The sequence below is a fragment of the Rhincodon typus genome, unplaced genomic scaffold (genome assembly GCF_021869965.1).
Source record: "Rhincodon typus isolate 14 unplaced genomic scaffold, sRhiTyp1.1 hic_rhity00000136, whole genome shotgun sequence".
Taxonomy (NCBI): Eukaryota; Metazoa; Chordata; class Chondrichthyes; order Orectolobiformes; family Rhincodontidae; genus Rhincodon; species Rhincodon typus.
Window position 1 is genome coordinate 29,459 of NW_025965774.1, and position 14,713 is coordinate 44,171.

At 48.9% G+C, this 14,713-nt stretch overlaps 1 protein-coding gene across 5 annotated transcripts in view; it reads right to left on the minus strand.

Moving 5' to 3' along the window:
- The window catches only part of LOC109922052 (casein kinase 2, beta polypeptide), a 43,814-nt gene extending 29,429 nt beyond the window's left edge, over positions 1 to 14,385 (minus strand). Inside the window, exons 1-2 of one of the 5 annotated variants that reach the window (XM_048621223.1) lie at positions 14,108 to 14,159; positions 258 to 340 (exon numbers count right to left, since the gene is read on the minus strand). In XM_048621223.1, the coding sequence (XP_048477180.1) occupies positions 258 to 329 (72 nt within the window). In that variant the 5' untranslated portion in view covers positions 330 to 340; positions 14,108 to 14,159. Of the gene's footprint in view, positions 1 to 257; positions 341 to 1,305; positions 1,411 to 13,741; positions 13,987 to 14,107; positions 14,160 to 14,220 lie in introns of those variants that run through there. The other 4 variants (XM_048621224.1, XM_048621221.1, XM_048621222.1 and 1 more) reach the window with 4 other exon arrangements.
- Positions 14,386 to 14,713: the final 328 nt, after the last annotated feature.

Genomic DNA, 14,713 nt, shown 5'->3' on the forward strand with positions numbered 1-14,713 from the left:
GCTTCTGCAACAACAGCTCTTGCCTCTTTCTCATCTTTTCAGAAAGAACGAGTGACATGGCAGAGCAAGGCCGCGTTGTGCTTAGAGCTCCCCACTGACTCGGTGGTGTAAGTGAACGTGTAAGGTCCAGTGGACTGAGCCCAGGAGCAAGTAGAACAAGCTCAGTATGTGCGAGGAGGAGGCTGCACTTGCTTGGCCCCGAGATACCGGGTTTACTGCACGGAACTGACAGACCCGGGCCACGCTCAGAAACTGACCTCACAGAAGAACTCATTGCCTCGCAGTCCACAGAACCAGGAGATCCACGACACTTCCTCCGAGCTGCTCATCTTCGTATCCTCTGAAAGGGGGAGGAAGAGAGAGGGAGACAGGGAATGAGCAAGTGATCAGGAAAACCGAGCTCGCTATGGCACCCCGATTACAGCTGGTCCCTAACTCCTCGACTTCACACCAGGGCCTGCAGTTTCCACTCAAGCTCAGCACTAGCCCTCAAACTGCATCCCTCTTCCTCCTCGGGTCTCAAGGCGTCACCCTGCACATGGAATCGGTATGTCCGATCCCCACTCCCATCCTCTCGCAGCCAGTCACACACTCTCCCAGTCTCTCTCTCTCTTTCTCTGTGTGTAGAAATCCAGCAGTCTGCTCAGGCTGATCCTTACTGCTCCCCCTCTGGGGAGTACTGCAGGTACAGTGGTACAGTACAGCACCTCCCCAGCACACAGCAGCTGATCTAGGCCAGCTAGCGGTCCGAGTGGAACACTTATCCACAGCCAGCGGCAGAAACCACTCCGCTGCGTTCTTTTGGGATTTCCAGAGTAACTAAGCACCAACACACCACCACACTGCCTTAACCCACCAGTGGAAGATGTATCCAGGAATTCAGAGCACGAGCCTGAGCTCAGACTGGGAAACCTGAGGAGCTACAGCCACACTGAGTAGATACACACAGCTTCAGAGGGCTGAAAACAGGGAAGGTACTGGGTCGTCATTTCCATCTGTGGAGAATCCAGACGTTGAGTTAGAGCCTCGGGGAGAAAGGATTGATCATTTAGGCCCAAGGTGGAGATGTTTTTCACGTCAATTGTGACGAACTGTTGGAAAAGGTTGTGGGCACTCGACGGTCACATTCAAGCTCAAGGCTGATAGCTCTTTGGGCACAAGGAGACAGGGGGAGGACAGTAGATCGGCCAGAAGCCTACAGGAATGGGGCAGCGGGCTCAGCAGCTGTACGGTCTGTTCCTGATCCCCTTTTTGTTTTAAAGTGGTCCGGTCCAGGAGGGGTGAAACAGAACCATCTCCACTTACCCGACCGGCAGACTGAGACACAAGGAAGCTGCCAGAGTTGAGAAAGACTGCAACCCGTCGCAATCACAACCAAGGAAAAGCCAATTACTGAACAGAAACCTTTGAAAGGCCACGTTTTAAAACAGCGACAGATAGTTGCAGGCCAGGGAGCAAAGGCCACCTGCACAGGATTGCGGCGATAGGTTATCCCACGAATGGGTGTGGCAGCAATCCAGATTGTTTGACAAATACTACAAACAGCCTGACACGTCACTATCGGCGTGTCACAGCCAGCTGGTCTATTCCTTCAGGAACACCGGCTCTAAACTACCTCAGAAACTAAAAAGACAATTCCGAGCAGGCATCCAAAAGACTTGCAACAGGTTAGGACAAATCTGCAACAATTCTTCGCGATGCGCCTTGATGGTAAAGAGGGGAAATCCACGACATTTATGACAGAAAATGGGAAGCACTTCTTTGTACAGAGGGTGATCAAACAGGACTCCAGTCTAAGGGGTCTTAGGAAATACTGGGAGACTTTCGCTACTTGGTCAAAAAGGCAGCAGGAAGGCAGAATCCAAGACAGAAGGTGGCCACTCAGCCCCTTGAACCTGTACTACCACTCCATTAGATTATGACCGGAGTGTGTCGGAACTGCATTCAAGTTAACACTGCTCTAGGAACACTGGTTGAAATGCTCCTCACATGCCACTCAGTTCACCAACACGGAGGTGCTGTACAACTCAATGACCCTTGACATCAAGGCTGCATTCGACAGGGTGCAGCGAAGAGCAGCCCGAGCTGCATTAGAGGGGAAAGGCTCTTGCTGCAGTTGGGAGTTTGATCCTACACAACGGTAGACAGTTGGGGGATTACTGAAGCTCACTTAACCTAGCTCCAGCACATCAATGTAGCAGTTTATCAGGGCAGATGTTTTTACTCGACCTGTTCAGCAGTGTAACAACACACTGCTGGAGCAGGTTGGACCTGAACCCAGACCTCTTGGGTTCAGAAGAAGGGACACTACCACTGCACCACAACAGTGCTTCCTCAGGCCCAGCCATCTATAGCTGTTGGATCAATAACCTTCCCCACCCACCTCCAGGGTCAGGAGTGGAAACGTTTGTCAGTGATTGCACAGTATTCAGTGATATTTGTTACTCCACAGATACTGAAGCAGTCATTGTTGGTACACAGCAAGGGACAACATCCAGGCCATGACGGTTTCCAAGAGACAATCTAACCACCACCCTTTTGACATTCAATGGTGTTACCATCACTGAATGTCCCACTATCGACATCCTTGGGGTTATCATTGACCAGAAACTGAATGAGCCAAAACACAGCGGCTCCAAGAGCAGGTCAGAGGCTGGGAATCCTGCGGTGAGTAACTCCTGACTCCCCAAAGCCTGTCCCACCATCTACAAGGCACAAGGCAGGAGTGTGAGGGAATGCCCCCCACTTGCCCCTGGATGGGGGCAGCCCCAACAACACTCAAGAAGCTCGACACCATCCAGGACAAAGCAGCCCCCGCTTGATTGGCACCACATCCACAAACATCTCACTCCCTCCACCACCTTCTGTATACATGGCAGAAATTCACCAAGGCTCCTTAGACAACATCTTCCATAATGTCAACCACCACCAAGTAAGAGGGCAGGGGCAATAGATACATGGGAACACCACCCCCCTGCAAGTTCCCCTCCAAGCCACTCACCATCCTGACTTGGGAATATATCGCCGTTCCTTCAGTGCCGCTGGGTCACAATCCTGGAATTCCCTCCCTAACGGTAACCTGAGGGACAGCGGGGCTGGGGGAGGGGGTACCTACACCCCGAGAACAGCAGCTTACCACCTTGGGATCAGGGATGGGCAATGAATGCTGGGCCCACCCTGGCAGCAAATTAAAACCAAGCATGCTGCAAAGCACTTTGGGGAAATCCTGAAGTTCTCCTCTTTTAAATTTCAGACCCACCACCAATGTTTCTTTATTTCACAGATTCACCAGGAATTTCAGTCAAATCACAACACAACATCTCATGAGATTGCGATCGGATGAGAGCGTGCTCTTGGGCGATACCAGGAACTACGCGAAGGAGGCGATCTCCTCACTGAGGCGAAATTAAATGAGATCTGGTTCAAATCATTAGTATTTATTGCTGACATTTCTTATTCAATTCTTCCAGATGTGAAGTCAGATTGTGGGGTGGGGTGGGGGGGGCAGTGTTGAGGAATACATGAAGCACACCAAGCAGCAGCTGCAGAATCAGACTGCATGAAAACCTGTGCGATTAAAAGCAGGGAACTGCATGATTTCAAGACTCCCAATAGCTCCCATGCGTCCGTCACTCCATCCTTACCACAGTGACTGAACTCACCACCACACATCCTCTTTCAGCAAAAAGGAAAACGCTCGCAAAATTACTGCCCAAATGTCGTCACCAACATCCCTCTGAGCAGCTGACAGCAACTTTGCCTACTGTGGAAGGGGGAGGGAAGATGGACAAGTCAGTTTTTGCTCTGTGCCTCAGAAACACCCCCTCTACACAACCAACTCCCCCCCTACCCTTCGTGTGCCACTTATAGTCCCCAGGACAGAAACACCAACAGCACCTTATGCCTTAACCAAACCAAAAAGCAACAGCAAAACTCAAACCGCAGAAAACCACTCAGCGACCAGACACTAGAGGCCACATCTTTGCAATTAATAAACCAAAAAGTCCAGGGAGGGAATTAAAAATTCTCCCATCGTTTGAGTTGCAACGACCTGGAAATGTGCAATGTGAAAAAGACAGTGGATTTTTGAAAACGTATTCGTGAACAGGAGCTGGCATACTGCCGAGTAGCTGGACTCTCCTCAGAAGCAGAGAGCTACACTGACAGGTCATCTGCTCGAAGGCAGAGAGAGTGATGTGGGTAGACTGCTGTACAAAATATCAAATCCCAAACTACTGGGCCTCTCACCAGCTATTTACAGGAGCAAGTCTGACTTTTGGGCTATGGTGTGCTAATGGCTCTCAGAGATGAAGACAGTGGATATGGAGATGATCTCAGCTCACTTACATAGAGGGCAGATGATGACCAAGGCTACTGTTTCCCACCCAAACCCCTGCTGGTAGGTATCTACAAGTGCCTCAGGCAAGGGACAGAAAGACTTGGACATTCTGCAGTTTTAATTTAATTCACTCTTGGGATGAGGGCATCGCTGGCTGGGCCCAGCATTTATTGCCCCGTCCCTAGTTGCCCCCCTTGAGAAGGTGGGGGTGAGCTGCCTCCTTGAACCACTGCAGTCCATGTGCTGTGGGTTGACCCACAATGTTCCTTAGGGAGGGAATTCCAGGATTTTGACCCAGCGACACTGGAGGAACGGCGATATATTTCCAAGTCAGGGTGGTGAGTGGTTAGGAGCAGGGGCTGGTGTTTCCATGTATCTGCTGCCCCCTGTCCTTCTAGATGGAAGTGGGTCGTGGGTTTGGAAGGTGCTGCTTGAGGATCTTTGGTGAGTATCTGCAGTGCATCTTGTAGATGGTACACACTGCTGCGACTGAGCGCCGGTGGGGGAGGGAGTGGATGCTGAAGATGCTGGAAAAGTGGATTGATTGTTTTGGAGGCTATCGAGCTTCTTGTTGCTGGACAAACAGTTGATTCCATCACATTCCTGACTTTGTACCTTGTAGTAGGACAGGCTTTGGGGAGTCACTCACTGCAGGATTCCCAGCCTCTGATGTGCACCATGGTAGATTGAGAAATTGGTTACGTGATAAAAGGTACCCTGAGCTTTATAAACAGCAGCATAGGGTACATGAGAAAGTCATAAAGAAATTTTACAAAAAGCATTGGCTTAGCCTTGTCTGAGGCTATGTGTCAGGTTCTGGGCGGGGAGGACGGGATGGCTTTGAAGTAAAGGCTGCAGAAAGGCTGCATGCAGAGATATGGAGCTTTAGTCACGTGGATTGTGGGAAAGACTGTAGTTTTCTTCCTGAAGAGAAAAGGTCCAAGTGTTTGGGGACCTCTTAGAAAGGGGGAAACCATTTCTATTGTCTGAAGGGTAGGAGAACACTAACTTAGGCGGCTGGAAAAGAACACAGGGAAGATCTTTATGGTTATAACTGCAGCGAGCTGTTAGGATACGGAATGCACTCCTCAAAAGGTTTGATTGAAGCAAATACAAACTTTCAAATGGAAAAGAGTAGGCACCCAAAGGGGAAGAGCAGAATTACAGGATTAACAGGGAGGATGAGTTGAAGATCTCGTGCAGGGAGTTGCCATGGACATCATAGAGCAAATGGCTTCCTGCTGTGCCCTGCAATTCCACTGACATTTAACGTGGCCGAAACATCAACAGCAAATCCTCAGCGACATTTCCTGTACCACAGCACCAGGGGGGAGAAACCGATCAAAATTCTTAGGAAAAAAGAGGAGAGATGGGAGAGGAAAAGACGGAGTCTTGGGAACAAATGACAATTTAAGGCCAAGGCAGCTGTGAGCAGTCTGTAAAAAAAGAAGGGGAACAATTAAAGATAGGGACATGGGATTGCAGCAGCACAGAGATCCCAGTGGATTAAACACAGCAACACAGCATTGGAGCAGCATCCAAGATCCCAGTGAATTAAACACAGGGACACAGCACTGGAGGAAGAGAGAGATCCCAATGGCTTGCGGAACTGGAGGTGGTTACAGTAGGCACATGATGAAGTTAAAACAATGAAATAAGACAGCAACTATCATTACAATTTTAGAACCCACAACCGAGAGGCTTCCTTCTTAAGGCACTGGGCTGCATACAAGTTCCAAAAACAAAATGAGCTAACATTCCTCAAGCTCAGTCAGGCACTTTACAGATCCCCAAACTCAGTGAGGCCACAATTGCTGCTCCCTTGGTGTTCGTGTTACAGAGGGCAGGAACAGGGCCCCGTTGTTCTCATCTCACTGCCCAGCCGGTCATAACATCAGATCAATATCATTTCCCAGTTCACACAATCACCAATTAAATACTTTCTCTACGTCAGGTTTTAAACCACAAGACCTAGCAACCGGGTTTCTTAGTCAACACAAGTACTGGCGCATTACCAAAACAAAATTTATACAATGATGGTGAAACGATTGGTTAACAGACAAATACAGAAGTATAAATGTCACCCCAAACAGTCCTAAAACACATGGTAAGGTAAAAGGGAGAAAAAAAAATGCATTTTCCTGAAGAGATTGGCCTTCAGGGGCAAAAAAAACCATCTTTGGCCAATGGGTTACTCTTGAAGGAAGAAAGAAAAAGGGCAAAGCGTAGAATACTCCAAATTCTGTTGCTCTGATGTTCTAGCACAGACCCACAGGTGTCTTTGTAAGCTTACAGGCACAGCTAGCTCAGGAAATTCAGGGAACTTTCTCCAATCACACTTTCCAAACAGCAAACCAGGTACACAGAAAGGCTCTTTCAGAAACAGGAGTGTGGCAGCCCTCCCGCACCAGTTTCATTACCATCTCTCCCCACACCCCACCCCCCACCCACTCACACACCACCACCACCGCCCCACCCCCAGCCACAGCTTATACCACAGAACTCAGCACTCTCTCTCTACCCAGTTACTGTTCGAACACTACTGAGCAGGAGCTACAACCAAACCATCAGGTATCACCATTCATATAGTTTCGAGGAGGCTGTTTAAAAACAAACAAACATTCTCCAAGGCGCACAGTAACCTTTTATATCAAAAAAACCGGAAGAACTGTGGATGCTGTAAATCAGGAAGAAAAGCAAAGTTATTGGAAAAGCCCAGCAGGTCTGGCAGCACCTGCACCCCCCCCACCCCCGGCTCCACCTCCTCCCGCTCGGGCACCTGTCCTCCAGCTCCACCTGCACCTGGTTCTAGTGGAAGGTTACTGACCTGGTACAATACCCATGGACACTGCCTGACTTGCCAAGATGCTTACATTTCCCGCCTTGGCAGTATGCTGCTTTTTGACGGGCAGCTTTTGGTAGTGGTTCCGTTCAGTGGCTATGGACTGTGTAAACAGGGTGCTGTTTGTCTGTGGGTTTTCTCATTCCGAAGTAAACATTTGGAATTACTGTAACGTGACAATACCCAATAGGAAACAAGAGGTGTCTGTTTAACCTCATATTGTCCGCATTCTCCTTTTCCCCCAAACACTCCCTCGGCCATTCTTTCAGCTTAAACTCCTTGCAATGCCCTACGTATCACTTTTGTCACAACCCTTGTGTCCAAGTCCACATCAAGCTGAGCCCATTGGAACATTAAAAAAAAGGGAGGTTGAGCTGGGAACTGTATAGAATGTTGGTTTGGCCACACAGCAAATTCTGGGACCCACATTATAGGAGGGATGTGATAGCACTGAGAGAGGGGGCAGAGGGAGATTTACCAGGATGTTGCCCTGTGGGGGGTGGGGGGCAGTGTTTCAGTGATGGACAGACTGGGGTGGATTGTCCTTACAGCAGGGAGGGGAAAACGTGATTGAGATAGGAAAAATGATGAGGCGCACAGACAGGGAGAAACCTTTTCCCCTTGATGGAGGGATCGATGACAGGGGCATAGATTGGAGGTGAGGGGCAAGACGTTTAGAGGGAATGGGAGGAAATTTTTTTTCTCCACCTAGAAACGTATATCTGTAACTCATTGCCTGTAAGGGTGGGAGAGGGACAGACACTCAGAACACTGAAGTAGTATGTAGAAGAGCACTTGCTACACCATACAGGCTCAGTACTGGAAAGTGGGATTAGTGTAGTTAGGTGTTGTTTTTGAGTGGTCTGAACTCGATGGGCTGAAGGGCCTTTTTCTGTGCTGTGAACCTTTATACGTTCCCTTTCTGTCTCAGCACAGGTGTCCTATGAAAAGGGACGACCACTTTCTACGCTATTCCTTCAGCCATGTGCTCACCTCCATGAGCTGATTAGCCACTTTCAGTTTGCACATGGGAATAAACCAGAGCTTCAGAAATCCTGCAAAGTCCTGTTCTTTAAATTAGTTCCCAGTCCCTGCTCTGCTCAGTAGCTGCGAGGTACTGGTAAAAGGCAGTAGAAAATAGCCAAGACATGAAATGGCCTGAAGCATGTCACCTGGAGTTTCCACAGATGGGCCAGTTATAAATCTGCTGCACACAGTGAAAACAGTGAGGCCACATTAAAGAACCTACTTGGTTTCTCATTGGAAGCAGGGCTTTGAAAACTTCCATCTTCTAGATAAGAGCTGCTTGCTGCCTTGTGCCTGGGCATGGTCAGGTGAAGGTCAAAGAGCAAGGGAGCCAATCTCTTGGACACAGTTAACAAGTCCTGGGCACGCTGGGTAATGGCATCAACACTGCCCAGTGAGGTCACAGGGCACTGTGACCTCACCAACCGCCAGAGGTCACAGGGCACCATGACCTCATCACATCATCCTCCATTATCAACACCCTTGGGGTTACCAGAAACTCAACTGGGCCAGCTGTACAAATAGTGTATTCAACATCAGATCGGAGGCTAGGAATCCCACAATCAGCAACTCCCCTCCTGACTCCCCAAAGCCTGTCCCACCATCAACAAGGCACAAGTCAGGAGTGTGATGGAATACCCCCCCCACTTGCCCCTGGATGGGGTACAGCCCCAACAACACACAAGAAGCTCAACATCATCCAGGATAAAGCAGCCCCCGCTTGATTGGCACCACATCCACAAACATCCCACTCCCTCCACCACCGACGCTCAGTAGCAGCAGTGTGTACCATCTACAAGATGCACAGCAGAAATTTACCAAAGATCCTCAGGCAGCACCTTCCAAACCCACGACCACTTCCATCTAGAAGGACAAGGGGCAGCAGATACATGGGAACACCACCCAGTACAAGCTCCCCTCCAAAAATCCTCACCATCCTGACTTGGAAAAATATCACCATTCCTTCGGTGTCACTGGGTCAAAATTCTAGAACTTTCTCCCTGGCCATGCTGTGGGTCCCTACATCAGGAACATCGGAATTCGAAGTGGGAGTAGCCAATCCAGCCATTTAACATGATCATGGCTGATCCTATCCTGGTCTCAATTCCACTCTCCTGCCTGCTCCCCATAGCCCTTTGTCCCATTTTTCATCAGAAACATATTTATTTCTTTCTGGAATCTGTATGATCGATTTTGCCACAGAATAACTGCCCTCAGAAGCAGTTTCTCCTCATCTCAGTTTTGAGCCAACCTCCTCTCACTTTGTATCTATGACCTCTTGTTTGAGGCTGTCCCACAAGGGGAAACATCTGTTCAATGTCTACCTTATCAGTCCCATTTAGCATTTTATGCACTTCAGTCAGAACCGCTCCCCCCACCCTCTCATTCTCCAGCGAGTACAAGCCCAAGCCATTCAACTGCTCCTTGTGCAACAGCCCTTTCATCCCTGCAATCAACCTGGTGAACCTCCTGAGCTGCATCCAGTGCCACCCAATCTTTCCTCAAATTTGGACACCATACTCCAGGTATGGTCTCACCAACACCTTCCATAATTGTAACACTCGTTTCCTTTTTAATCTAGTCCTTTTGCAATACACGCCAGGGTTCCATCTGCCTTTCCTATTATCAGAAGATAGCTCACCACTCTCTCCAGCGCAATTAAGAATGGCTCCAGCCAGCAGCACCCATTTCCCGTGAATGAGTAAAGAAAGTAAGCTCCTGCTACGCCTCCAGCAAGTCCAAAAACCTGCACGTTCACAGTGATTTCAGGGCAAAATGAGGCTAGTTTCAATTTCCAAAGCCGAGAGCCTGATCACCACTGTAACAGCACTAGAGCAAGGCAAGAGCAGAGACTGACCAAAGCTGCAGCAAGGGATATCACAACAAGTGGCCAAGTTTCAGACATACTCAGATGGTGATAAAACACTCAGCAGCAGCACCTACAAACGAAAGATGGGGTTTGTCTACAAAGCATGCTCGAACCGGAGACACCAAGGCACAGCACGTTCTTCCAAACCATTCTGCGTTCTGTGCCATCATTCTCGTGCTCCAAGGAAGGGAACGATTGCACTGGAGAGGGTGCCAAGGAGATTCACCAGGATGTTGCCTGGGACGGAATCTCTCAGCTATAAAGGAGAATCTGGATAGGTTGGGGTAGGAAAATCTGATTGACGTTTGTAAAATCAGGAGAGGTGTGGACGAGAGTAGATCATGAGAATCTCTTCCCCAAGGTGGGCTTGTCGAAGACCAGACACATAAGCTTGAGGAGGGGAGCAAGTTTTACAGGGGATCGGAGAAAAGATTCTTTCACGCAGAGGCTGGTGGGAATATGGAATGGGCTGCCTGACAGGGTGGAAGAGGCAGGCACTCTCTCGCAACACGCAAGCAGCATCTGGACAAACACTTAAAAATGGCAGGGCACAGTACGGTGTAGGGCAAATGCAGGTGAATGGGATGAGTGTAGCCTGGTGTTGTCCAGTATAGATACAGCAGGCTGAAGGGCTTCTCTTTATGCCGTATGACTGAATCTCAGAGTTGACAGACATCAGAGTAATTTTGTGAGGAGTTATAATGTGGGAGACACAGCAGCCGATTCACACACTACAAGCTTCTACTTCCAGCTCCAAAGGGAACGATCAGATCTGCTCTGGGTGTTTAGCAATGGGGACAATTTGACCAGGACCACTAGCAGAACCTCCTAGTGTTTGTTTTGCTGCTGGATCCCATCCATCTTCTTGGCCCAGCATCTCAGCAGCAGTCCAGTACTATTGGTGCCAGTCCAGATTCACCATTTTTTTTTTAATTACACTGGAAATGCTCATGAAAATGAGCAAGAGTTGATGTCATTTCAGTCTGATTCTGTAATGTTTTTGGGGGTCTCCAAAAACTGTCGAATTCAGCTCCAGTTCATATGCCCCCAGGTTGGGGGCCGGGAAGGGTGGGGGTGTGGTTTGGTCAAACCGCAGTGGAGGAAATGAGGCACCCATCCATGAAGGGCTGTCAGCCATTGCTTGTTAAACACAGCGTACACCACAAAAAAGGAGTAGGCTTTTCAGCCCTTCGAGCACCTTCACCCATTGAATACAATCATGGCTGATTGTCCAACTCAGTCTCCTGACCCCACTTCGTCTCCACACACTTTCGATCCCTTTATGCCCAGGAAGCATATCTAACTGGTTTGTGAAAACGTTCAATGTTTTGGCCTTGACCACTTTCTGTGATAGAGATTTCCACAGGCTCCCCACTCCCTGGGCGAAGACATTTCTCCCCATCTCAGCTAGACATGGCCTGCCCCATGCCCTGAGACTATTTCACGTGGCTCTGGGCTCCCCAGTCATCAGGAACATCCTTCCTGCATTTATTATGCAAGTAAAGGATCACAAAGCACTACTTTCATAAGCCACCACATACTCACTGGTATCCTAACCTCAACTGATGCTGCTTGTGAAAGGAAAAAAAAAAATGATGATCTGACCATTATCACAAGGCTGGGTGCAGGCACTTCCATGTGCAAACTGGCTGCACATTTGCTCTGCTATAATAGTGCCTACACTTCCTAATTGGTTGGTAATAGAGAATTACGTGATGTCTAAGGACGTGACACTATAGCAATGCAAGTCCTTTGTTGAGAAATTTCCCAGATCTCACTGCCAAAACACTGGTCCCACAAGAACAAAATCAAGGGAGGGACAGACTTGCCTTGGAAGCAAGTTAGAGAAGGGTTCACTCAGCTGATTCCTGGCATGAAGCTTGTATGTACAGGTTGAGCAGCGAGTGCCTACACTCAGGTGTAGATCAGATAAACGAGGGGATCTTAAACATACAAAAATCCTGAGGGGGCCAACACAGTGGGTGCTGAAAGGATGTTTCCTCTCAAGGAAATCTAGAACAAGAGGGCACAATTTTAAAGTGAAGAATATCCCTTTTAAGGAGGAGATGATGAAGAATTTCTTCTGATCGTCAGTCTGAGGGATTCTCTGGCCCAATAACGGCAGAAATAGGGTCAATGAATATATTCAAGATGGGGTTAGAGAGATTTTTGATAAACAAGGACATCAAGGTTTTGGGGATGTCAGACAGGAGAGTGGAGTTAAGGCCACAATCAAAATCAACCATGATCCTATTCAATGGCAGAGCAGACACAAGGGGACAAGTGGTCTAGCCCTGCTCCTAATTCTTACGCTACACTCTTATAAAAGCTACCATGAAGAAATTTGCTGTTAAAGTCAAATTTAAAAGTTGCAAAAGCAAGTTGAGAAATCACTCAAAAAGCAAGGTTTACCTGACAACTGACAAGTGCTGAGTTTAACTAAGTAGAAGCAAACGCTTTAGTGACACTATAGACTGGTACATTCTTGCGGCTCTACCTGTCTGGGTGATACTCCTCTGTTTTCAGGCACAAAAGTTCACATTTTCATTGCACTGAGCTGGATAATCAATCCTGAAGCGTTCCTGATGTTCGGCTAACTTACCTTGTTTGTACACTGCATTACTAATTCTGACAATGATGGTTGACTTACTTCAAAATCTGCATTGCTCCGTTTGCCACCTTGAAGATGCAGCGACCTCAAATGATACTAGCATCTCTCACCTCCTAATCTCAGGAAAATGACTGTTTTGGTCATATTTCCATACAAACACCAGAAACCTTTCAGTAAATTATGCACAGACTAGAACACTTAGAGCATTTGACATCAAAAGCACATCATACATGTTGAAACAAAGTGGTATCTATGAAAAGCCCAACTACCAACAGGTAAACTTTACTTTTGGAGACTCCTCCAACATAACATATACATAACACAATACAACAAGAGCTAAACATGAATAAAAACCAAAAGAACTGCAGATGCTGTAAATCAGAAACAAGCAAATTGCTGGAAATACTCAACAGGTTTGGCAGCATTTGAGGAGTGAAATCAGAGTTAACGTGTCAGGCCAAGTGACCATTCCTTGCGACTATCAGTTCTAAGGAAGGGTCACTCGATTTGAAACGTTAGCCCCGATTTCTCTCCACAGATGCTGCAAGACCTGTTGAGCATTTCCAGCAATTTATGTTTAAGATCTAAGTAAGCACAGCCACACTAGAGGAGCACAAACTGATACAGAAACAGGTAACAATGATAAACAACCCTGGCAGCTTACAGCAATTAAACACAAACCAAGCCAGCTAAGTCTTGCCAAATAGCTAATTGCACACGAAACTGCACCACCATTAATCTTCATTTTGGCAACTGAGAGAACCAGCTCACTGAAGCCTTCAGAGAACCCAGCAGAGTAACATGGCAGTGGCTCTATTTTGGTTTCCCGTCTGCCTCCCCCACTACCTCCCAACTAAACCCCTCCAACGCCCCCCCCAAATTGCATGCTCATCATAAAACATGGGATGAGGATCTCTCATCATCCTCCTCCTTCTGATATGCAACAGCAGAACCAGCCATACCTATCCCCTACCCCAGAGAGAGAGAGAGAAGCTCACAGCAACAAAATACCACATTGAAACAAACCAGACGATAAGGGCAGTGGTATCTAACCTCTGGCTCGGAAGTCTGTAGGCCGTGTGCGGTATTTTAGTTGATCTGAGGAGGAAGGGGAGGTGAGACACCATCAAACGTGGCCCGACTTCCCTGGAATGGGGGCGGAAGGGGGGGGGGGTGGTGGGGAAGAAGCCCGTCACTTCCGGCTGCTCCGCGACTACATTTACCGTCAGTCACCGCGCCAGCGCGCCGTAGCCCTAACCCGGTCCGCGCGTCACCTCCGGCTGCCTCCACCTGCCCCCACAATAAACTACATTTACCGTCAGGCACCGCGCCGTAGCCCTGACACGGTCCGCGCGTCACCTCCGGCTGCTACCACCACCTTCTCCCCTCCCCCCCCCACCCCAGACAAACTACATTTACCGTCAGGCACCTCACTACCCCACGGCCGGACCAAGCCGCCCGCGCAACGCTCGTCGATTCCGCGCAAGACAAAGGTAGTCGGAAGCGCTCAGGCTGCCGCGTTAAATAGTTACCGATCGAATAGGATCGAGCGGTTTTCTTTAAAAAAATGGCTGGCTGTCAAAAATAATAGCCGTCGTCGACGGTTGAGAGGGAAAACGAAACGCGGAGAAGGACGAGCGGAGCCCAATCAACGGATCCGTTCCGGCCCGGCGCTCTCTCTGATTGGTCCCGGTGGGGTGGGGGTGGGGCGCGCGGGAGACACCACGTGACATATCCTGACCCCGCCCACGCAGTCCACGCCCCCCACACTGACCGCGCCCCTTCGCACTGACGTCGCAGAGCCTCCCGCGCCCACACTAGCCCCGCCCCCTTTCCTTGGTGACGCCTTGTCTTAGCCCCGCCCCGTCGCCGCGGTGCGGCCTAATAAGAGAGGCTTACCGCGGTCACCTTGTATGTGTGTTAAATCTCTAACTGTGTAAAACCGCTCTACGATTTAAACCGCGTGTATTTTCCCATCTGGGGGACGGGGGTGCAGGGTGTATGTTTGCTTTCTCTTGGGGGGGG